At 44.9% G+C, this 22,337-nt stretch overlaps 1 protein-coding gene across 7 annotated transcripts in view; it reads right to left on the bottom strand.

Annotated features, from left to right (window-relative positions):
- NFRKB (nuclear factor related to kappaB binding protein) overlaps positions 1-22,337 on the bottom strand; it is a 33,778-nt gene that overhangs the window by 6,000 nt on the left and 5,441 nt on the right. For 3 of the 7 annotated variants that reach the window (XM_037882091.2, XM_037882090.2, XM_043534023.1), the window contains 19 exons: positions 18,778-18,952; positions 17,694-17,795; positions 16,790-16,863; positions 15,819-15,903; positions 14,921-15,101; positions 14,512-14,620; positions 13,092-13,218; positions 12,186-12,251; positions 11,030-11,109; positions 10,887-10,930; positions 9,859-9,919; positions 8,540-8,714; positions 7,132-7,238; positions 6,511-6,634; positions 5,160-5,239; positions 4,110-4,330; positions 3,708-3,981; positions 3,189-3,410; positions 1,796-2,581 (listed from right to left, as the gene is read on the bottom strand). In XM_037882091.2, the coding sequence (XP_037738019.1) occupies positions 1,796-2,581; positions 3,189-3,410; positions 3,708-3,981; positions 4,110-4,330; positions 5,160-5,239; positions 6,511-6,634; positions 7,132-7,238; positions 8,540-8,714; positions 9,859-9,919; positions 10,887-10,930; positions 11,030-11,109; positions 12,186-12,251; positions 13,092-13,218; positions 14,512-14,620; positions 14,921-15,101; positions 15,819-15,903; positions 16,790-16,863; positions 17,694-17,795; positions 18,778-18,952 (3,093 nt within the window). The remainder of the gene's footprint in view (positions 1-1,795; positions 2,582-3,188; positions 3,411-3,707; positions 3,982-4,109; positions 4,331-5,159; positions 5,240-6,510; positions 6,635-7,131; positions 7,239-8,539; positions 8,715-9,858; positions 9,920-10,886; positions 10,931-11,029; positions 11,110-12,185; positions 12,252-13,091; positions 13,219-14,511; positions 14,621-14,920; positions 15,102-15,818; positions 15,904-16,789; positions 16,864-17,693; positions 17,796-18,777; positions 18,953-22,337) is intronic. The other 4 variants (XM_043534024.1, XM_037882092.2, XM_043534025.1 and 1 more) reach the window with 2 other exon arrangements.

The raw sequence follows: 22,337 nt of genomic DNA, 5'->3' as shown, positions 1-22,337 counted from the left end.
TTAGGCCACTACTGCAGTAAGGACAAACTTGTCACAGAGAAAACTTACCGTAACATGAGAAGGAAGACCCTCTCCAACAGTGTTTTGAAGGCAGCTTTTAGCCAAGACCAAGCATATTTCAAGGTTCTGCAGCCATGGTATTAGCTGCACAATCACATTTTATACTATAAGCCTCCATTAAAAAACAAACAACAAAAAATGCATCCGACGAAGTGGGGATTCACCCACAAAAGCTCATGCTCCAACAGGTCTGTTAGTCTATAAGGGTGCCACAGGACTCTGCCGCTTTTACAGATCCAGACTAACACGGCGACCCCTCTGATGCTTAGCAACAAAAAAGGTTTCTAGCCTTTATGGTTGCAAAAAAAGCTTTCCAAACATGAACCAAGAATACGCCAATGCAGTTATGTCTGCCAGAGTCTGCTGAGAGCCTGAGCAATGGGATCTGAGAGCTCTAAACTGCCCCCATTCACCTCAGTAAAGTATTGATGTTGAATTTAAAGGTGGAAATGTTATTGTCAAATCTACTTATTATTTCACTGCTGATTATTTTAACATCCAGGTAACAGGGACTGTCACACTGACTGCCTCTCATACTACCTCTGATGCCCACAACCCCATCCGTACCCTACCTTACCCAGCTTCCCAACCTTCAGCTTCTGCAACAGCTTCAATAATAGTTATGCAACTTTTATATAAAATTCTTTAGCATATAAAAAAATCAACTTTGTTGGGCAGCATAAAATAATACTGAATTGAATATTAAATTAAACAGGATGGAAAACTGCAGTGACTGGATTATTTCTTTTCATATTGATTTCAGTGAAAACTTCAAATTTTTCAGTTTATCCAAAGCTGACACAGCATCTTCAGCCTACTGCCCTGGTAGACTGCAGAATCCAGGGATCTTGCCACATAATTTCCACCCAGCTTGCAGAGTACATGGGGCCTTGCTTGCCATCTTGCTGAGGATATTTTGCTGGGGCTGAGAATCAAGTTGGAATAATGTGCTGACAGTTTGGAAAAATCAGCATCAAGTCTTCTCCCTGCAGCCCACCTTGGCTCTGGATTTTGTCCAGACTAAGGAGGCCTATCTGGGACAGGGTGGGGTGGGGAAAAAAAGCGACTATAAACTGCAGCCAGAGATGGGTTATCATTAGAACTAGTTTAGCAGATTCATCCTTAGTCTCTTAACTCCCTTTTGTACCTTTTCCCATCAACATTGGTTACTGATGACTGGCACGCTTTATAAACTTGTATCCACTTTTCTACAGTTGAGCTCCCAGGTAGGGTAGACCTGTGAGACCCTATCTTTAAATCAGTTCTTTGTTGAAATGGGAGGAGGAAAGTAAATTCAGCTCCCATCTCCCTCCCCTTGACTCAGGAGCTCTGCCAACCTTCTGACCACTGGTATGGGACTGGGATGGGTAAGACCCCTCCCACCCCTCTAAATCTTACTCCATAACCTACACACTTACAAGCGAGGGCGCCTTCCTGCTTCTCACCCAATTCTAACCTGCAGGCTCCTGGCCTGAGGGGAGAGTTGGGAACCAGCAGCGGGGGCAAATGACCTAACTGAACCTGCCTCCTAGTGACCAGAAGCCATCCCACTTCCTGGCACAATGCTTCTTAGCAGTCACTGTGTAACTCTTATGAGCTGGTTAGTCCTTAAATGCTCTATGCTTTAAGTTCAGCTAGTGCCCTAGTTAAGAGGGATCTGGGATGTTTCAGCAGAAAGAGGGAATGAGACTATCCCCTCTCACCCCAACCACAAGGGACAGCATGAGCTACTTACGGCCTGGGATGTGGATACGACTGTGGTGCTCACTGGTACCTGCCGCACAGCAGTGGCTCCTGTTCCTATGGTTATTGGAGTGCCAGCTGCCCCGGAGGCCACAGCAACTGCCTTGGACACCCCAGCACTCATGGTTGGTAAAGAAACAGCTGATGTATGAACTGTGCCAGGTATGCTCACTGAAGAAGAAGAGGGCACTTGCTTGGCATGAGTGGCCATAGTAATCGTCTGCCCTGCTTTCGGTGGCATAACCCCCAGTCCTTGCACAATTCTTATGGTGGCAGCTGGCTTAGCCTCAGTGGATGCCACTGTAGTAATGGCTTTGCCCTTCTGATCTGCCATAGTCATGCCCAGAGCGGGCATCAGTCTGAAAGCTGAACTGGTCGACTCCGCAGTCTTTAAGTCAGGTGTCACTTTAACCACCGTGGTCCCAGCAGGGCTGGGAGAAGCAGAAGTGGCTGTGCTAGTCTTGGCTGGGGAATCAGCAGACTGGACAGGATTGGATGTCACATGCAACGTTGCAGAGATGCCCTTCCCACTAGTGCTGCTTCCAGCGGCTGCTGTGAAGAGGTCCTGAGTCAATTTGACTGTGGTGACTTGGGACTTGGCAAGGGTGGCCATCATGTCTGGGGTGATGCGCAGTACAGTCTGTCCCTTGGCATCCGTGGTGATGGAAGAGGGAGGCAGGCGCAGCACATCCTTGCCTTGGATCCGGAAGTTAGCAGCTGTGAGTGGGATGCCACTTCCAGCCTGGGTCTTCATGCCAAGTTGCCCTGTAATAGCCACCTGGAAAACCAAAAAGAGGTACAATCCTGTTATATCCAGTGAAGAAATGGCCCGAGACGCAGCCGGACACAAACAAAACTTCCCAACAGGTGGATATTACTCAGCAAATGCTGCTCTTTTTACCTCTTCCCCCATCAGAATTGAGCCAATTCTCCAACAAAGGTTCTAGAGAGCACTGTGCTGCTGGAAATGGTGTAGAAGACTCATTAGCTGGCACCTCTTTCCTCCCCTCACATGCCATACAAGAGATTGAGGGACGATAGATACTAGTTCCCTTCAGTCAAGCTCAGGAAGAAACATCCAAGCCTATCCGTCTGGTTACCAAAGGGGTCAAAAACGTCCATTTGGCGTCTGCATGTTCCACACACGCACACCCCACATCTACACTTGCAGTGTGACCAAGTGCATACACTGGAATTTGAAAACATGGTCCAAACACAGCAAGCCTTCAACTGCTTGAACCTGCACAGGCAACAAAACCTTCCAGCGGTAATGGACTTGCTGTAGTTTTCCACTAGCCTTTTACATCTGGATACCTAAGCCCTCTGTTAAGCTAAAAGGAATAGAAGAATGAGTCACAGTCCAGCTCCCCATTTGTGCCTCTCACCTGCTTAAGGATATTCTGGCCAGCTACGTTCTGGATGACAGTAGCGGAAGAGGAGGAGGTTGGTGCAGAGCTGCCTGGAGAGCTGGTTGCTGGCTTTGCAGTGGGGCTGGATGCTGCAGAGAGTGCTGTCACAGCGATACCTGCCTGCCCTGTCACAGATGCACCTGGCCGTTGCACCTGCACTGGGCTGGTTTGGGCTTTCACTGGTACGGTCATAACAGCCTAACGTAAAAAGTGAAAGCAAAAGACGCATGGTCACGGGCAAGATATTCACTTCCCCATTGTGCCCTTCTGCCACTCACCGGCACACTGTCCAAGAGACCTGGGACCCTTCTCCCTGCCCTGACCCATATGCCTCCATTCATCACATTCCCTCTTGAAAACTGTTCCACCTCAGATGAGATGGCTTGTTAGCAGCTAGTGAGTGATTCGTATATATCATCTCCAGAGTGCTATGGGATCTATCAGAATGAAAAGTACTCGAGAGCTGGCTCACCATTTCTACATGGCTATTCTCACCTGAGGTGGTACTTTTGTTTGTGTGGCTGTCGCACGGATCTGAGGCACTGATGCAGGTTGCTGCTGCTGTGTTACCACTGGGGTTTGCTGAGACACAGGTGGGAGGCTGGACTGCGCAGTGACCACACGGACCTGCGGGAGTCCTGAGGAGGAGGCGGTATGGCTTACCACCCTGGTTGGAGGCGGCTGTGGCCCAGCCTGCGTCTGTGCACTCTGACCTGTGGAGAGCAGCGTCCCAAGCTGGGGCATGGGAGGAGATGACACCAAGAGAACGCTATGGAGAAATGGAAAGTCAGTTGGTTAAAGAAAGACAACAAGAGAGACCAACAGTGCCCACAGTTCATGCATTGAACTTGTTCTCTGCTAACACTGGAACACCAAGGAGCACAGGGAAAGCATTACCTTTGGCTTGGCTTAGCTGGCTCCGGTCCAACACTTGGAACAGTCTTGCTAACCACAGAGACTGGAGGAGGTGAAATGGGTGTCGCTGGCAATGCCGGTGTGGTGGGCGTCACTGGAGTCACAGGGGTTGGTGGCATGCTGGAGTCACTGAGGCTCAGCTGGCTTGGCTCTGAAGTGCTGCTGGGGAACACTTTCACTGAACTCTCCTTGCTACTAGACTTCTGCAACAAAAGTACAACTGGAGTGAGGGTCCCTATGGAAACAAGCGCAGTAGTTCATTGCACAGGGATATTGTGGGTGAGCCCTTAAAAATGGAGGTACGCTTCTTTTTGCGGACGTAAATGAGCCCTTAAAGCACCTTCCATAAAAGCAGAACCTTGAGGTTAGAGGCAAATGATTCTCCTCCCTTTCCAATGTGGCACAGGGTGACTGCAGCTGTTTGGCTGCTGATGCTTTTAGGGATGACTACATTTCAGTAGCAGTGGATGTATGCAGATTTCTTAGGTCTTCTATTTCCACTATGTCAGACAGACCTAAAAATCTCATATCTCCTGCTGCCAACTGGCTAGTTTGCTAACTAGAAATTATTTTGCTCAAAAATTAATTTTGTGCTAGTAAAAAAATGCTGGTGTGACAGCCCTAGAGAACGAAGTCCTCTATTTAACCATAGCTTAAGTACAGCAAGGGTAATGGCAGGACAAGCGTTACACACACACACCATCCTGCCAATGAGCCTCAACCTAGGGAAGGATGCATAATTCCATTTCATTGGCTTCTCTGCTGAGCCCACCACCACCACCGATGAGTATTAGTGCCAACTGTGGTGTGGATTTTGTAGCATGGATAATTGTCCACTGGGAACTGGACTGAGACTCACCAATTCATTCTGTGTGTGTGTGTGAATGTAACTCCAAACAGATGGTAATGATTTGAAGCCCCATGAACAAGAACTGAATTTGAACCAATAGCCTCAACCTGAAAAGTTCGGTGTCTCAAAGCCATCCTATCCCTTGTATTCTTTGTGCCACATACTTGCACAAAGCAACTTACTGTCTTGGCTGGAGGTTTCGGTTTCTGCTGGAGGGCTTTCTTGGCCTTTGCTGCAGCAGCTTGAGCTTGGTGAATCCGTTCTGCAGACAGGAACAATTGGGGGACAATCCCCGGATAAAGAAAAGCTGAAATAGCATACTTGAATGGCTATTCACCAACTTTAGATTCGTCTTGAGAGACACCACATCAAAAGCTGTCAGTTGCCAATCAACAAAAAATAAATCTGACTGAAAGACCTGAAAGTTTGGCCAAGATGATGGAAATCCATGTGAAAAAAATGTGCACAGAAACACACAGACAATTGCACATGCATCTACCACAGCTGTATGTACACCTGAACACTTTTCTTGCACATGGATCATCCCTTTTCTGGACAAACATTCAAATCTTTCAACTTAATATATTATTCTGTTGATCAGTGCTCAACAGCAAATGGAGTGGTGTCAAAGACCAGAAAGTGACTAGAAAGGGAAGTGAAACAGACTATACTCATTTCATTACACAAGATGAGCAACAGCACCAAAGATGAAAATAAGATTTTTAGCATTTTCTAATTCCTAATCATAGAAGAGGTATTTCATAGATTCCAAGGCCAGAAGGGATCACGGTGATCAACTAATCTGACCTTTTGTACAACACAGGCCATAGAACGGTCCCAAAATAATACCTGGAGCCGATCTTTTAGAAAAACATCTGATCTTTGATTTAAAAATTGTCAGGGATGGAGAATCCACCAAGACCCTGGGTAAAATGTTCCAATTATTCCACTGTTAAAAATCTGTGCCATATTTCCAGTCTGAATTTGTCAAGCTTCAACTATCAGCCGTTGGTTTGCCTTAAACGTTTCTTTGCTAAATAGAAGAGCCTATTATTAAATATTTGTTCCTTTGCTTTGTTATGTTAAATAGATTGAGCTTCTTGAGACTTATCAGACATATTTTCTAACCCTTTAATCATTCTCATGGCTCTCCTTTGAACCCTCTCCAAATCATCAACATCCTTTTTGAATTGCGGATACCAGAACTGGCCACAGTATTCCAGAAGTGCTCACACCAGTGACCAATACAGAGGTAAAATAACCTCTCTGCTCCTACTTGCGATTCCCCTGTTTATGCACCCCAGGATCCCATTAGCTCTTTTGGCCGGGGCATGACACTGGGAAGCTCATGTTCAGCTGATTATCCACCACAACCCACAAATCATTTTCAGAGCCACTGCTTCCCTACTGCTGTAATAAGCCAGGACATTTTTAACCTCACACCAACCCTTGCAAATATTCATCTAGAGATTTTAAAGTATCACAAACAAGTCCACTCCAAATGCTATATGGCTCCCTACAGCAAGCACCTACCAAACTCCTCTTCACTCCTGTCCCGGTGCAGGTATATCCACAGTTTGCGTCCGATATCGTACTTCACACAGGGATCCTTCTCATAGTGTAGCCGGTCCAGGGCACCGCTCACAACTGTATTAACCTGAAAAACAGAACTCTCAGTAAGCTAAACGTGCCCAAACTTTACCCAACCAATGGTCATGTTCGCAAATGGCCAGGAATTTAAAGGCTGAACCTATTTAGCATAAAAATGGAAGCGACTATTAGCGAACCTCATTTGAGCAAGGAGGTGCAGCCTTTGGAGAAGACGGGTTCCAGCCTATGCTGCTGTTTGTCTACCCAGATCAAGAGACCTTCAGCTCTGTAGCAAAGATGAGAGCAGTATGAACTCTGTGGGCCACATTTGACATGCTAGCTGTATTTTGGCCATCAAAAGCTCGGAGGGTGCATGGGTGCTGTAGTAGCCCAATAAAATGTATACAGCTCCCATTTCCACCTCCATGAGCCACAAGGTACTGGGCCTTACGTCAGTCACCAAATAGTGCCTATCTTCCCAGTGGATTTTTTAGGAGGGGATGGTGGTTTCTGGGGCTTAGGAATGGCAACTATCCCTACATGGACTTTTGTCATCCAACTTACTTGGGCACTGGTGACATCGGGAGCCAGGAACTGGGAATCTTTAAGCAGCTCACAGATTTCAGCACGTGTACCCTCTCCATTCGGAAGGCGGGCCGCAGCATCGCGAACTGAGATGACAGGAAAACAAGGCTTAGTCAGGGCTCCAGCTGCAAATCTAGGCAGCTGTCTTCAAGCCCTTCAATTTATATTTTCCTTTTTTGTTTCTCCATCTCATTCACAGGCTCCCCATCATGGGCTCTTTCCTTTGACTGAGGAGAGCCTCCCACGGATACCTTCCCAGAATCCACCATACTGAGACTGGCATAGATGGCAAAGGGCAGCTCCAGTGCAATATGCAGCATCTTCAACCCCTGGGGGCCTGTGGGCTGGAGGGACTAACTCAGGGGTGCAAATTCTGGCTCTGCCACTCAACTTCAGCATCCAAACTTTGCAATACAGAGGACCAATCTGGCAACTAGGTCAGAGCCCAAGGGTTGTACCTAATCTGCATGTACTCTTCTATAATGGTTTAAAGCAAAATACCTTCTGCACTAACATTTGCGCCTGGTTGAAACTTCCCTCGTAAATCAGTAGAGGTTGTTTCAGCAATAGAAACCTGCAACTGCTAAAGACTGTCTTGAAACTGTAGGTACAGGGAAGGGGCAGCTCTGAGTCATGGCTATCTCTGCCTGTACTGTGGACTAAGCCTTCGGGCCTTCTGCCAGAAGACTTAACACTCCGCGTCGTGAAGAGGCAGTACCATAGCGCATTCAGGCATGAGTTAAATCCCCATGGCTAATAGTTCCTAACAGGCTCCTTCCAAAACTAAGGGCTGATCTGTAACGGATCCATATCCCTTTCTTCGTGAGGCATAAACATGCAGAACAGAAACACTGTCAAAAATGTTATCCATGGGAGCATAAGACAAGAGCCAGCTTTCTAGAACGAAGCTGGATTCACCTCCACTCTACATCTTTCCATCAACTTCTCTCACTTCGGCTACTGCAGCCCCCCTTCTGTAATGCCTGAGTCCAGCATGTGCAGAATGCCGACACCCACCTTCTCACTCCACACTGCCCAACAATTCCCCTGGGGTCTCTTTATATCAGGATCCAGCCCAAAATACCTCTCCCGATTTCCAACCAGCCTCAAGGACCTCATCTCTCCTTCTCTGCTTTCCTCCCCATTTCCTCTGTCTCTCTCAAATGAAAAAAAAAATCTTCTCTTCTGCTGTTCCTGACACCTGGAACAGCCTCCCTGAATCTCTCCAGCTCCTTATCAGCTCCTCATTTGAAATTTTTTTTTACCCTTGCATAGGTCACCCAATTCCCCCCTCCTCCTGCTAAGATTTCACTGTGTAAAGCCCCGAGGCAAGTTGGTAGGAAAGATTTTAAAAAAGCTTGTATTGCAGTGCACACTGCCACCTTACCAAGAGACAAGATGGTGACATATGCCGGCCTGTCGGATCGCAGGAGAGAATGCTCCCGAGCTTTGTTCAGCGAGGTCTCCTTGTCAAACACTCCCTTCACGGGACCAACCACTGACTCAAAGCCATGCATGCGGAAGGTGAAGGCCCTGTGGGGCTGGCTGTAACGGTAGCGCTCCTGGATGTGGGGAGATGGGAGAGAACACAGCTCAGCAGGAGGTATATGGTGAAGGAAAAGGTCTTAGCACATTTGACGATTAGCCGTGTATCTAGAGAGCAGAGCATCTGCACTATAACTTGAGTGAAATGACTATCATGCTTCAGGGTGTGAGGCAGTACCAGTCAGGTCACAAAGGAATAACTTCCGTGATTCAATACCATGCACTATGAAGTGCAATAGTGGATTTGAAGCCTCTCCCTGAATCATCTGCCAACTGGTGCCCTTGGGTCCTAATTTAATATAACATCTCTTACACAAAGGATTATTTTTAATACAAATGAAATGTATTGTGTTTGAATTGGCTAATCTAACCACCCATTAGAGTCAAGGGGGCGGGGGGAGGAATGTGAAGTGTGGCAGAAATTAAGCAACTATCACAAGTGTCAAATCCTTTAGAGATTCCAAACATGAAAGGTGAATTCCACCAGTTTATTTCCTGTTTAGTGAATGGAGTCAGTACAGGTGACAGAAACCATAGTACATCCAGGTGGCGAGGATTCTCATGCAAATGTATACCCCACCATGCCATAAGTGGAAAGCAAAGGACTCAGTCCACCCCTTTCATAGACCTGCTGCATACAGGTCACACTGCTGAACGCAAAATAAATATGAAGCATACATATGGAAGAGGTGAAGAGAAATTCTCCTCGTTCACAGGCCCTTACATGGACTGCCAGCCTGTAAGATACGTTGAAACCAACAACATCTTCTACACTGAATACTTCCTGGTGTGGGCAACCATGATCCATGGCCTGCAGGTGGCCAGAATCACACCTGTTCGAGAGTATTGATTAGGCAATGCTCAAGAGGCAGGAAGCTGCAACATGGATGCAAGCCTTAATATTACTGATTTGAATAGATTCTCTCCTTTATCCCACGTGGGAAGCACTAGTGTATGCAGAGCTGAAAGTGCTGGGCTCTATTCTCAATGAAACATGCTTTAAGCCAGCAGGCGTGAAGGCAGCACAGATTTATTACAATGGTTCTCGTTTTCACTGTAAGTGGTTTGCAGAAGATATTTGTCTCCTGTTCTAAATTATCCTACGTGCCAGCTGACTTTTAAGCACATGCATGTTGAAACAAAAATGGATTCTCCCCTCACCTGCTCCTGGAAAACGCGTTTCTCCTCCCCCGTGCTGGGACGGACCACGTAGTCAGTCCTTCTGAAACAAAGATTAGTGTCAGCCCTCAGTGACTGCAGTCAAACTGCAGGTCCAAAGGATATCGAGCAGGACTAGCTACACACAGCCTAGCTGCAAATGTATCTCGAACAGGAGGAATAGATTCTGAATGAATCTACATTAATACAGAGCCTTTCATCTTTAAGGATCTCAAAGCATTCTCCAGATTGTATCCATGGAAAAGCAGTATCATTTAAAGGCTAGAGCAGGATTCTGGGAGTCAGGAGACTTGGGTCCTAACCCCAGCTCTGCCAGTGAAATCCTATCTGGACTGAGGGAAAGGTCACTTCACCTCTCTGCACCCCCATTTATGCGACAGTATTTGTACATGGCTCACAACCCCCCTGCGAGGTAGATTTCTTAAAATACAAAGAGCTCCGAGACAAAGAGGGAAAAGGTGCTACGGAAATGCACATGGTCTGTAATACAGGGACCATCAAAACGCTGCTACGGCTAGAACGGAATGTAGCGTCTGTCTAACAAAGCACAGTCAGACGACACAGAGTCTACGACAGGAAGCAAAGAAGAATTCCCCCATCTAACTTAAATGGTAGGGGGAATTTAAGGAGGAAGAGACTAAATTGCCAGAGTAGGAATTTGGCCAGGACAACAAACTACACCTGAGATCTGGAAACCGAGCTGTGGTCCGTAGTGAAGATTCTATGGTCAGAAATGCACAAAGGAGCACAGAATCCAGCTCATGCTCCTGGTGCCGTACTGGCTCTGCAAGACTTACTGATAAAGGTTTGTTTACGTCATTATTAGAGTCATCAGCAAAGATTTTGAGTAAGTGGCCCTTACAGAAGCTTTACCAAGAGAAAGGACAGCATGTGGTGATGGCTGCTCCAGAAGCAGGGGTTCAGTCCCAGAGGCCTGGTGACTGAACCCCACAGCTTTAGCAGGCATCACAGGCCCGGACTTTCAGGCTCTCTCATTGCCCAATACTTACACCCGGGGAATCGGTGTGGTGGCGTCTGAGCTGTCTTCATTTTCCTGTCAAGAAACAAAGAGAAATGTCAGCCTGTGGTATCTGCTCGTACCTGAGCTACAACCCCGCAGGTAACCGTGCTACGAAAGGAGAGACTGCCTCACCTTGAAAAAAGTCTGGTCTTTGGTCTCCAGCCAGAGCTGGAAGAGTGCTACCAGTTCCTTCTCGTGGTCTTGGGAAGAGCCTGGTACAAGAAGTCCAAGAAGAAAAAATGGTTCAGAGAAGTTCTTTATTCTTTATGGAGCCAGCACCCTCCTACCTGTATACCCTGATCAGTTCCCACCACCTCCCCCCACTCTGCATTCATTCAGCTCCAGAGCAACTTCCACTTACAGATAAGTCACTCTCCATACATACCATGATAATGCCAGAGTTAAATACACACAGACTGTTCAGGAAGCCCTAGGTATCCCATAGGTGGGTACAGCAGTACAGGGAAGGAAGACAACAGTCAAGATCCAACTCCCCAAACTTCAGCAATGGCAGGAAAGATTGTGTGGGATAAGTGCATCTGATACTGACAGATGACCCTCACTCAGTGCTTCAAGTGAATTCCAGAAAAGTGAACCCCAGTACCCCAATCCCCGAGCAGAAAATTCCCACGCCAAAATTCTGAAGTGAGTGCAGGAGTACCTTCCTGAGTCCAAAGCTCACAATCGGTTTAAGCCTGTGAATATGAGCAAGAATCACTGTGGTTAAGGACAGGAAGTTTTGCCTGGTGGCTAGAGCACAGAACTAGAAGTCGAGAGATCTGGACCCTCTTCCTGGCTCTGCCATTTACTTACTGACACCCTGGGTAAGCATCTATCAAGCTATGCCTCAGTTCCCCCATCTGTAACAACACAGACCTGCCTCACAGAGGTCTGCGGAGCATAATTAACGTCTACAGAATACGTTGAGATCTTTGGGAGGAAGGCACTATAGAAGTGCAAACATGAAAAATGTTTTAGTCACGCTTGAAGGATGGAAGTGAAGGTCAGCAACACAAAGAAAGATGCTCCATCCCCTCTGGCCACTTACTCTACATAGCTGTCCCGTGTGTATCATTGAGACTTTACTGATGGCACAAACAAGACTTCCCTCTTGTAAGTCTTGCAGGGTAGAGATACCTTGCCATAGCTAACAGTAGCGAGAGTAGCCGACTACTGAAAGAGCTGCTCTTCTCATTTCTCCAAGCTGCAGCAAATTGGGAAGGAAACACCTGGAGAAAACATCTGATCTTAACTATTTAGAAAACATGGTATGAAACAAGTTACCTACCAAGCAATTTCCACTGCTGAGTTTTTTCCTTGAATTCAACAAAGGGAGAAAAGCTGGAAGGAACATCTGCAATGGAAAAGACAAAGGCGTTTCATGCCCATGTTCCAAGGATATCTTACAAAGGCACACATGCAAACTTTTACTACTGTCTTTCACGCTGCAGTTAGTCTCATGATGAAAAATAAAGCACTCTAACAGATTAAGTCACTACATCTCTAAATATGGAGTTGATGAAGGGTATTTTAGCAGGTCAGGGTGGCAGTGGAAACCTCAATAGATCAGAACAGAACACCGAGCCTTTCACTTATAGGTTGCCAGTTTGAATCCTGTTCAGAATGAAAGAGACCAGAAGTGACCATATGATGGCTGCTTTTTGGCCAACATGAAATGAATTTGGGAAACATCAGCCCAGTTCCCAGTGAAGAATCCACATTGCAAAGACTATCCTCACAAATGATACTACCTGCTCCCCTTTTGGAAGCCTCAGCTAAGGAGCCAGGGACCAAATGGGCGATGGAGACCGAACTCTCTTTGTGCCCCGAGCGTTGGAGTCTTAATGGAAGAAGCCTGCACCGCCACTACCCAGGTCGTACCTGTTCTGTGGATAATCAGAGAACTTCAGTTCCCTGGGCTCTTTCAGGCACCTTTCACCAGCACTCAGCTCAACATACAAAGTTTATACAGAGATCAGGAACCAAGCTGGACCCCAGGCACTGTGGTAACAGGATACAAAACAACTGCAACACCACTCAACCATGCTGCAGAACCCCTATCAAATGTGCAAGCAACACTGGCAATGACTCAGTGCTTTTGTGAATTAATTGCTGACTGGGGTTAAAATACAGACCAGCACAGATTAAAAATAGTAATGTTGTTTGTACTGGCATTTGAGTATGAGATTTTTACCTCTGCTGTCACCTGTCAGATATTGCAGAGCAGGCAAAACCAGTTCTGACCAGTTAGGGGCAAAGGAGAACCAGCTGTTCAGAGTGCTCGCAGGGGAAGACTGCCAATCCAGAACTTTATCCTCAAGCTTAAAAAGAAAACAAGATGCATTTATAGTGTCTTTCATACAAGCGCTAAAGGTTTAATATGTAAGATAATAGAATATACAGCAGAGAGAAAGAAAGGGCAATCAAAAAAGAAAAAGATGTGACCACCTGTCATAAATATAAAGGGAAGGGTAAACCCCTTTAAAATCCCTCCTGGCCAGAGGAAAAATCCTCTCACCTGTAAAGGGTTAAGAAGCTAAAGGTAACCTCGCTGGCACCTGACCAAAATGACCAATGAGGAGACGAGATACTTTCAAAAGCTGGGAGGAGGGAGAAAAACAAAGGGTCTGTGTCTTTCTGTGTGATGCTTTTGCTGGGGACAGAACAGGAATGGAGTCTTAGAACTTAGTAAGTAATCTAGCTAGGTATGTGTTAGATTATGATTTCTTTAAATGGCTGAGAAAATAGCTGTGCTGAATAGAATGAATATTCCTGTGTGTCTTTTTTGTAACTTAAGGTTTTGCCTAGAGGGAGAGTCTATGTTTTGAATCTAATTACCCTGTAAGGTATCTACCATCCTGATTTTACAGAGGTGATTCCTTTTTACTATTATTAAAAGTCTTGTAAGAAAACTGAATGCTTTTTCATTGTTTTAAGATCCAAGGGTTTGGGTCTGTGGTCACCTATGCAAATTGGTGAGGATTTTTACCAAACCTTCCCCAGGAAGTGGGGTGCAAGGGTTGGGAGGATTTTGGGGGGAAAGACATGTCCAAACTACGTTTTTTCAGGAATCCAGATAAAAGTTTGGTGGTGGCAGTGGAAGTCCAAGGGTAAAATAGGTTAAAACTTCCCCAAGGTACAAACTAAGCTGGTAAAAGTAAGCTTAGGAGGTTTTCATGCAGGTCCCCACATCTGTACCCTAGGGTTCAGAGTGGGGAAGGAACCTTGACACCAGCTAAATTGTGAAGAGACACACATAGGAAAAGGATATGTCAGACAACAGAAGCTGCAGAGGAGAAAGCTCTTGCACCAATGTGAATGAAGGCTGCACATGTGAAAAACAAGTTGCTCCCCCCTCATCTATCGTTAATATATGAACAGGAAGAAAGGGAGAGACAAGTTCTACAGTCAGATGGCTTCAAGTTTATTATGAATGGTGCAAAAGTTCACTTTCCCAGAGTTTATGAAACACACATTTAAAACCAAGAAGGGTATCTAAAGGCTTGTTCACTTGATTCAGGAGAATCACTGACATGTTTAACTAGCACAAAATTCCACAATTTTGCTGAGTATACAAAGACTTCTACAAGACCTATAAATTAGTAGATCCTTACCACAGAGAGACTAGCAGGTCCTTCTAGAAGGAGGATCTCCAGAAGAAGAGAGAAGAAGCTGGAAGAGATTTCATTTACTCCAAGACATGGCTTGATCTCTTCAAGAGGTCTTTGAATGAAGAAAACAAACAAACAAACAAACAAAAAAAACCACAAAATATTAAATAATTTGGGTTTAAAAACATTTTACCAGCATACTCAACACGGCTTAGCCATGCCACTGCTTCCGCTGCTCTTGCCATCGTGGCTATACTACTATTGATACCCACGCTACCTCTCAGTGAGATAATGCGAGTGTGTGTTTGTGAGCTGGGAATCATGTCCTTCGCTTGTAGAATAGCTATAGCCTGTCTCTCACTCTCTCTCTATCACACTCACCCGTCTATTCACTTTTTTGGAAGCCACTTACTCTTCTTTAACAGCTGACAGAGCAATGGGGGATGGGTCCTGTGGTATTGGTGGGATTCCATCAGCATTGCTAAACGAGTCGGCCAAATCTTCCACCTCAGATTTAATCACCTTCAACTTTTTTTTCTTCTTTTCTTCCTTTTCTTTCACCTTCTTCTTCAGGATGGCAAGGTCAAACAAGGCTTTGGATAAGAGGAGACAGAACAAATCTCAATGAAACACTTCAGTTTATAACAGTAGGGATCAGAAATGAACTAGATACTCAATTATGTATTTGGAAATGTATGCTACCACCAAATTATTCCACTGGAATATGGACTAACTTCTTGGAGTGACTATTTTTATATCTTTATGGGTGTTTGAATAAGTGCCCTGTGGCACTAACTGCTTATTTTGCAGCAGTTTTGGGCGAGATGCTGTTGTATGGGGATATGTGTAATGTTATACAATCTTCTACATTATTTGTAGGGAGATTCTGCGGGAAATCCCCTCCTCTTCCTCAATGTACTGGTCTTGACTAGAGAAACTCTTTAGCTGGGGAAAGGGGTGCTTAAAAAAAATAGGTGACATCAGAGATTGGGAGGACTGGCATATTTACCTAGATATCTAACATGCCACAGATTGCATTTAGCCTCAGCTTTTCTTGTGCACATAATCTCCTGCGTCTACATTATTTATATCCACTAGCTTACCAAGTAATCATTAAATTAGGGTTATTTTCACGAAGGAAATTTTTTCCAGACCCAAATCTATAGCTATGTTTATTTTTGTTAATATTTTGAGCTGTTTATTGCTAACAGACAAACTGTACTGTAAGTTGATGGACAACCACTCTACTTCCCTCTGGAGAGCTGCAGCAACAGAAAGCCAAAGGGGCACATTCCCATGACAACACTGACCTGCCAAGGAGCCCTTCCGGCCAGCATTCACACGGGTCATGATGTCATCAAGAGTCAGGTCCCCTGTCACTAGATCAGGGTGGTCCTACACAGGACAAAGAGGGATAGGGGAAAGAGGCACAGGAGAAAAAGGGCAGTGTGTTAAAATAACGAAGAGGCCATGGCAAAGACCTAGAATGTATCTGTGGATTGCCTACAGAAACTCAACTTCCTGAAGGTGAACCTAGGAAACTACTTAGCCCTTGGGGCACTCTGTACCTCAGAGCATCCCCCTAGAACCTCCACATTCACCCCGACATATAATTATGATATAGTTCATACAAAGCATGGCATACAGTCCACAAACATTTAATCTCCCCATAACACATCACTGGTGAGTTCTAGGAGACCTCTGTAGATGTCAGAATAAAAGACAAAAGGTACATATCTATGTAGACTTAACTGTAGAGCATGATAAAGGTTAAACTGGTTATGCTTTGACAAGTGACAAAGCCCTCATGAGTCCAGATGTATTCTCTCCCAGGGATCCCAAATCAAACTGCAGTTTAAAACTCAAACATTTAACTCCTGGCATCTCAATGCTGGCACTTTCAGGGACCATGCCTGCAAAGCCATAACTCCCCAACATTCTGGGATTTGGAAACCAAGATGAATTCTACCTCTTCCATCCTCAAAGATTCCAAAGCCACAACCTAGCTGACAATTTTGCTGAGGATGCATGAGGAAGAATAGAAGCCAACTTGGGTCTCCCATAGCCGTTTTGACTTTGAGGGCTGAAAGTCTCTCTCATTGTGGGGGGCGGGGGAGGGAGACAGATATGACAGATGGAAAGTAGAGGGGCTGTATGAGAAGGGCCCATAAGAAATTACAATAATTTTACCAGCCATAACTGCACTATACCTTACAGCTGACAGACAAGCTAAAAAACAAACAGAGGTAATTCCCAGCCCCGTGTCTCCTAGGTGTCTTACAGGCTGACGTTTCCGTTTCTCATGATGCTTCTTCAGCATCATCTTCAGGTCATTCTCCCCAAAATCAAGTTTATCTGTAATGAAATAAATCCAAGAAAAACTATTACCAGAATTCCCCGTCAGTCTGTTATTACAGTAATTTAACATACCTTTTCCTTATCCATCCCCGCCTTCAACAATCTTCAAGTTTTAATAGCTAAGCGCAACTTGACAGCTTGAAATTCAGCCTGTGACCCAACTAGAGCAGGTCATGAAAAGCCACCACAACACTTTCTTAACCAGCTTTTCTTGGTGGTTTTCTTGGGAGTCGTGTGTAAGAGTAGTGTGCAGATTTGACTAGACAGCCCTAGGATTAGCTCTCTTGATATACAATACCGTTCAACTTGCATTATGGGGTGCTGCTTTATCCACTAGAGAGTGAACAATGATGAACCTACACAACACAGCAACAGAGAGGAAGGAAGGCTGTGTGTTAACATACTAGCTTGCCTCAACAGAAATTCAGCCTTGAAACAAACCGGAAGGAGTATATCTAGAGACCTCACGGATCAAGAATAAAGTGAAGCATTACAAAAGATCATGTCCATGATGTCATTAACTTTCAGTACTTGACTTTTCACAAGGGACTGGAAGGAATCACCCTTTCTGAATAAAGCTATGTCTATACTAGAGAGCATACAACAGCACAGCTGTACCGATAAAGCTGCACCGCTGTAAGATCTAGTGTCGCCGCTTTATGACGACGGGAGAGAGTGTGTGTCACTCGGGGGAAGGCGTGGAGGGGACCATGTTTCACACCCTTGAGTGACATAAGTTTTGCCAACACACATGGTAGAGTAGACATGGCCTAAGTAGTTCCAAGCACCTTCTGACTACTTCACTTGTGCCTTCGCTCAGTTCTCACCTGCTGTTTTCATATCCAGAGTTGACAATGTGGGAATCACTCTCAGGGGAAGAGCTGGACTTGGGCAATGTGCTGGAGAATTTGGAAGCCAGGAACTTAGATCTGAGAAAACAAAAAGCTGTAAAGTTAATTTTTTTCCCCGACAGGGAATGCTGCCCAAATAGCCAATTAACTCTATCCCCAGGGTTCAAAGGAGCCAAGCCAATGAAACATGAATCCAATAGCTACCTTCCTGTCAAAAAGACACTCTCCACATCCCCTCACTTCCCTGGCAGCTTCCCTTCCACCAACTGGACTGGTTATTTAAACAGCCATTAAAAGCAGACCTGAATTAGAGGAACAGTGTTTTAATAGTCTGGTAGTTGAGTCTCCGGGCTAATCCCAACACCGACACGGATGCGGTGCATGGTTTTGGCCAAGTCACTTCATCTTTGCATGAATATTTCAATTTCCCTTTCTTATCTCTTTAACAGCAATATTGCGAGGCATTACTACTAAAATTTTGTCTAGAGCTCTGAAAAAAAATAAGATGTTATTGATTCCCCCAGAAAACAAACAGTCTGAGTATGCACCCCAGTACAAGCAGGAGAACCATGGTCCACCCGTTTCCCAACCTGCACAAACACAAAAGACTGTCAGGGAAAGAAAACATATGAACTTTAAAAGTAAATAAAGGTGATTGTTTCCATGACGTGCACGCCTATCCACTAGGAACCTGACTCGCAACTCCCACCTAAGCATAATTTCTGTCAGAAGGTGGTACACCATTGATTACTACCACCTTGGGCACCCCTGGAACCAGGAACCCAGAGCTGGAAGTCTGTATTATCAGTTATCCATCAGTTCCCTGAGCCATCCGTTGCCCCGTGTAAGGCAAGTTTATGTCAGAAACGTATTGAGGAAGGATTTATTATTCTCCAATAAAAAGTAAAACTCCTAGGAAATAGTGACTTTTCCAATGTCCAGTTCTGGCATCAAGGCCAAAGAAGGCTTTCAACTGTGCCAGTATCTGCAGAGAGCTTTTCAGACCAGCCCACACCCCTATCTCTCTCATGCTATTCCTGGAACACATTGGCTACATTACCTTCTTCATCAGAGGATAAAGTGGTGTCTCCACATTCCTCCTTCACCTCCCTCAGAACCTTCAGGTAGCGCTGATGTGTCCGTCTATCCCGTTCTTCTGGGCCACATGGAGGGGATGGATATTTTTTCTTAAGGGTCAGATCAGGGCCACCTTTCCTAGCCAGATCCAGCAGGTGCTGTAGTAAAGAGACAGACATCTACAACAGATGGAAGACTCTGGGATGCAGAGTCCAGCTTTGAGGGGAATGAGTAACTTATACCCACCTACAGGTCAATTTAATTAGTTAAAAAAATTATAACATATACCATCATTACATGGTTGCTGGTATTACCTACCCAGTTCTTTATAAGCTAACTAACAGCATTCTAGTATTTAGTATGTAGGGAATCCCAAAAAGTATGCCAGTACTTAATAAAGGGGAAGTCTAATAACTGATGGTATTCCTGCATCGCTTTCCATTCTCATTATCCCTTCCTATTCTCGTTCTGTATGATCCATTTTGTCAAGTACAGGCTTTTCATTGTTCGAAAGAGCACCTGAAGAGGTTTGCACCCCATGAAGTTTAGCACTTCAAAAGAAAAAAGTAGTTTAACCCTTAGGATAACAAAGAAGAGATATTTGATCCACATGCAAACTCCACCTCCCAGCTCCCATTCCCATCCCCAGTGTAAGAGCTCCCGTCCCACTCAACAGGTAGAACAATTCAGTCCCCCTGACTATCTAACCTTAGCCAGAAGCCACCATCATGGCACGGAGCCCAGTAATCATATGCTTCCAGCCTACATTGCTGTTGTGACATCTCTTCTCTCTGATTCCTGGCCTGAGGGAAAGGCAAGATGCTTCAGGAGCACAGACTGAGCGATCTTCCCAGTAGAGGGGGGTAGGAGTGGCCCTTCCACGAGTCCAGACCTGCTCTACCTACCAGCAGCCAGAAACTCTCCCTACTCCTTACCTCAGTACTTCCACTGCACTGTCTAGTTTCCCTCAAACTAGAGCTTCCAAGGACTGCTTCTTCAAGAGACAGTGAAGTTTAATTGGTGTCTGTAAAATGCTTTGAGATCCTCAGATTAAAGATCCAGGAATCATGTACTTAATTAAGGACTGCCTAAGAAAGGTGAGACTACTGACTGACAGCAGAAGTGGCGACGTTGGTACAAATAAATGGTTTATTTGGAAGATAGTTCCTCTTTCCTTATCTACCAAGAGACTCAAGTTCGGGTTCTGGGTTTCCCCTGCTAAAGGGTATGGCATCAGTAACATCCAAGTGGATAAGCTTAGGTTTTTGTGACCACTTACAAAAGAAACTGGACACTGAACTCAATCTCAGCAGGAGAAAAACTGTCCAATTAGCCTTCAAACAACACATGCAACCAGCTTTAATACAAGGCGAAAGATATATACAATCTGAAGAGAAACTGTATCTAATGTTTAATACAGTAGTATTTTTTCATGACTATTAACAACTTAATGAAAACATTGTTATATTAAAAAATAACCTCAAACAATACTTCACTGCACTTCCAGTCAGATACATTTAGAAGCCAAGATACCAATGCCTTAACGAAAATGGAATGCACACTAATGGTTAGAGAAAAATAGTTGGAGTCAGTACTAGTGGTTTGCTATCACAGGTGACAAGAAGTCAGCATTGGGAATGGACTAGCCCAGGGAGTCCGAACTATCTGGTTCTATTCCCAATGTTGACACTGAACAACATGATGTTGGGGGAAGTCACTTGACCCTCACTTTGCCAGCCCATAAAATGACAATATTTATTTTGCTGGGATGGAAGGGGGTGAGGGAGAAAGGCTGAGAGCTAAATATAATTGGTCTCTATATTTGGCCTTGGTGCAACTGCTGCTGGAATACTAGGTCCAGTTCTGGGGCCCATAATCCAAGAAGGAGGTTGATAAATTGGAGAAGGTTCAGAGAAGAGTCAAGAGAACAATTAAAGGATTAGAAAACACCTCTCTCGTGACAGACTCAAAGCTCAATCTATTCAGTTTAACAAAGGGAAGGTTAAAGGGTGACTTGATTACACTCTATACATATCTGCATGGGGAACAAATATTTAACAATGGGCTCTTCAGTCTAACAGAGAAGGTATAACTGGCTGGAGGTTGAACCTAAACCAGTTCAGACTGGAAATAAGCTGAAAATGTATACCAGTGGGTAACTACCTTGTCATAAATATAAAGGGAAGGGTAACCACCTTTCTGTATACAGTGCTATAAAATCCCTCCTGGCCAGAGGCAACATCCTGTTACCTGTAAAGGGTTAAGAAGCTCAGCTAACCAGGCTGGCACCTGACCCAAAGGACCAATAAGGGGACAAGATACTTTCAAATCTTGGGTGGGGAATCGCTTTTGTTTGTGCTCTTTGTTTACTTGGTTGTTCTCTCTTGGGACTGAGAGAGGCCAGACAGAAATCCATCTTCTCCAACCCATCCTAATCCAAGTCTCCAATATTGCAACCAGTATAGGTAAGACAGGCAAGGCGGATTAGTTTATATTTCGTTTTATGTGAATTTTCCCTGTGTTAAGAGGGAGGTTTATTCCTGTTTTCTGTAAATTTAAGGTTTTGCCCAGATGGGGAACCTCTGTGTTTTGAATCTGAATACCCTGTAAAGTATTTTCCATCCTGATTTTACAGAGATGATTTTTACCTCCCCCCCCCCCCCCCCCCTTTTTTTTTTTTTTTTAAATAAAACCCTTCTTTTAAGAACCTGACTGATTTTTCCATTGTTCCAAGATCCAGGGGTTTGGGTCTTTGATGATTTTGTAACCAATTGGTTAGGATATTATTCTCAAGCCTCCCGAGGAAAGGGGGTGTGTAGGGCTTGGGGGGATATTTTGGGGGAAGACATCTCCAAGTGGTCTCTGTCCCTGTTTCGTTTAAAACGCTTGGTGGTGGCAGCATACGGTTCAAGGACAAGGCAAAGTTTGTACCTTGGGGAAGTTTTTAACCTAAGCTGATAAGAATAAGCCTAGGGGATCTTTCATGAGGGTCCCCACATCTGTACCCTAGAGTTCAGAGTGGGGAAGGAACCCTGACATACCTCTTGAAGAATCTACCAAGGGTCATGCTGCATCACCGGCAATTTTAAAATCAAGACTGGATGTTTTCCAAAAGCTCTGCCCTAGGTATTATTTTGGGGATAGTTCTATGGCCTGTGTTTTACAGGAGATCAGACTAGATGATCACAATGGTCCCTTCTGACCGTGGAATCTATACATTATTTATAAAACAATGAGGTTCTCATGGGGGAAGGAAAAAAAGGGTGGGGGGGGAGGGTGCTGCATAGAAGAGTAAGGCATCTGTGCAGGTTCAGGGTAAGATAGATACTTGTCAAATATCTGCGTGAGCATCCAGAATCCTTTCAGCAACTTTACATTTAGGGACCAACCAAGCCTCAAATCAAAACAACTGCAGTATTTAATAAAACATTCCAGCAGGGAATAGTGGCTACATGACCACCACCAAATCCTTCAACAGACAAACTTAAACCATGTTTTTCCATGTAATGCATCAAGTAACTCACTGCACCTTGCAAGAACTTA

Source organism: Chelonia mydas, chromosome 22, assembly GCF_015237465.2.
Source record: "Chelonia mydas isolate rCheMyd1 chromosome 22, rCheMyd1.pri.v2, whole genome shotgun sequence".
Classification (NCBI taxonomy): Eukaryota; Metazoa; Chordata; order Testudines; family Cheloniidae; genus Chelonia; species Chelonia mydas.
The sequence above is the reverse complement of the archived record's forward strand: the minus strand, read 5'-3'. Positions and strand labels throughout refer to the sequence as shown.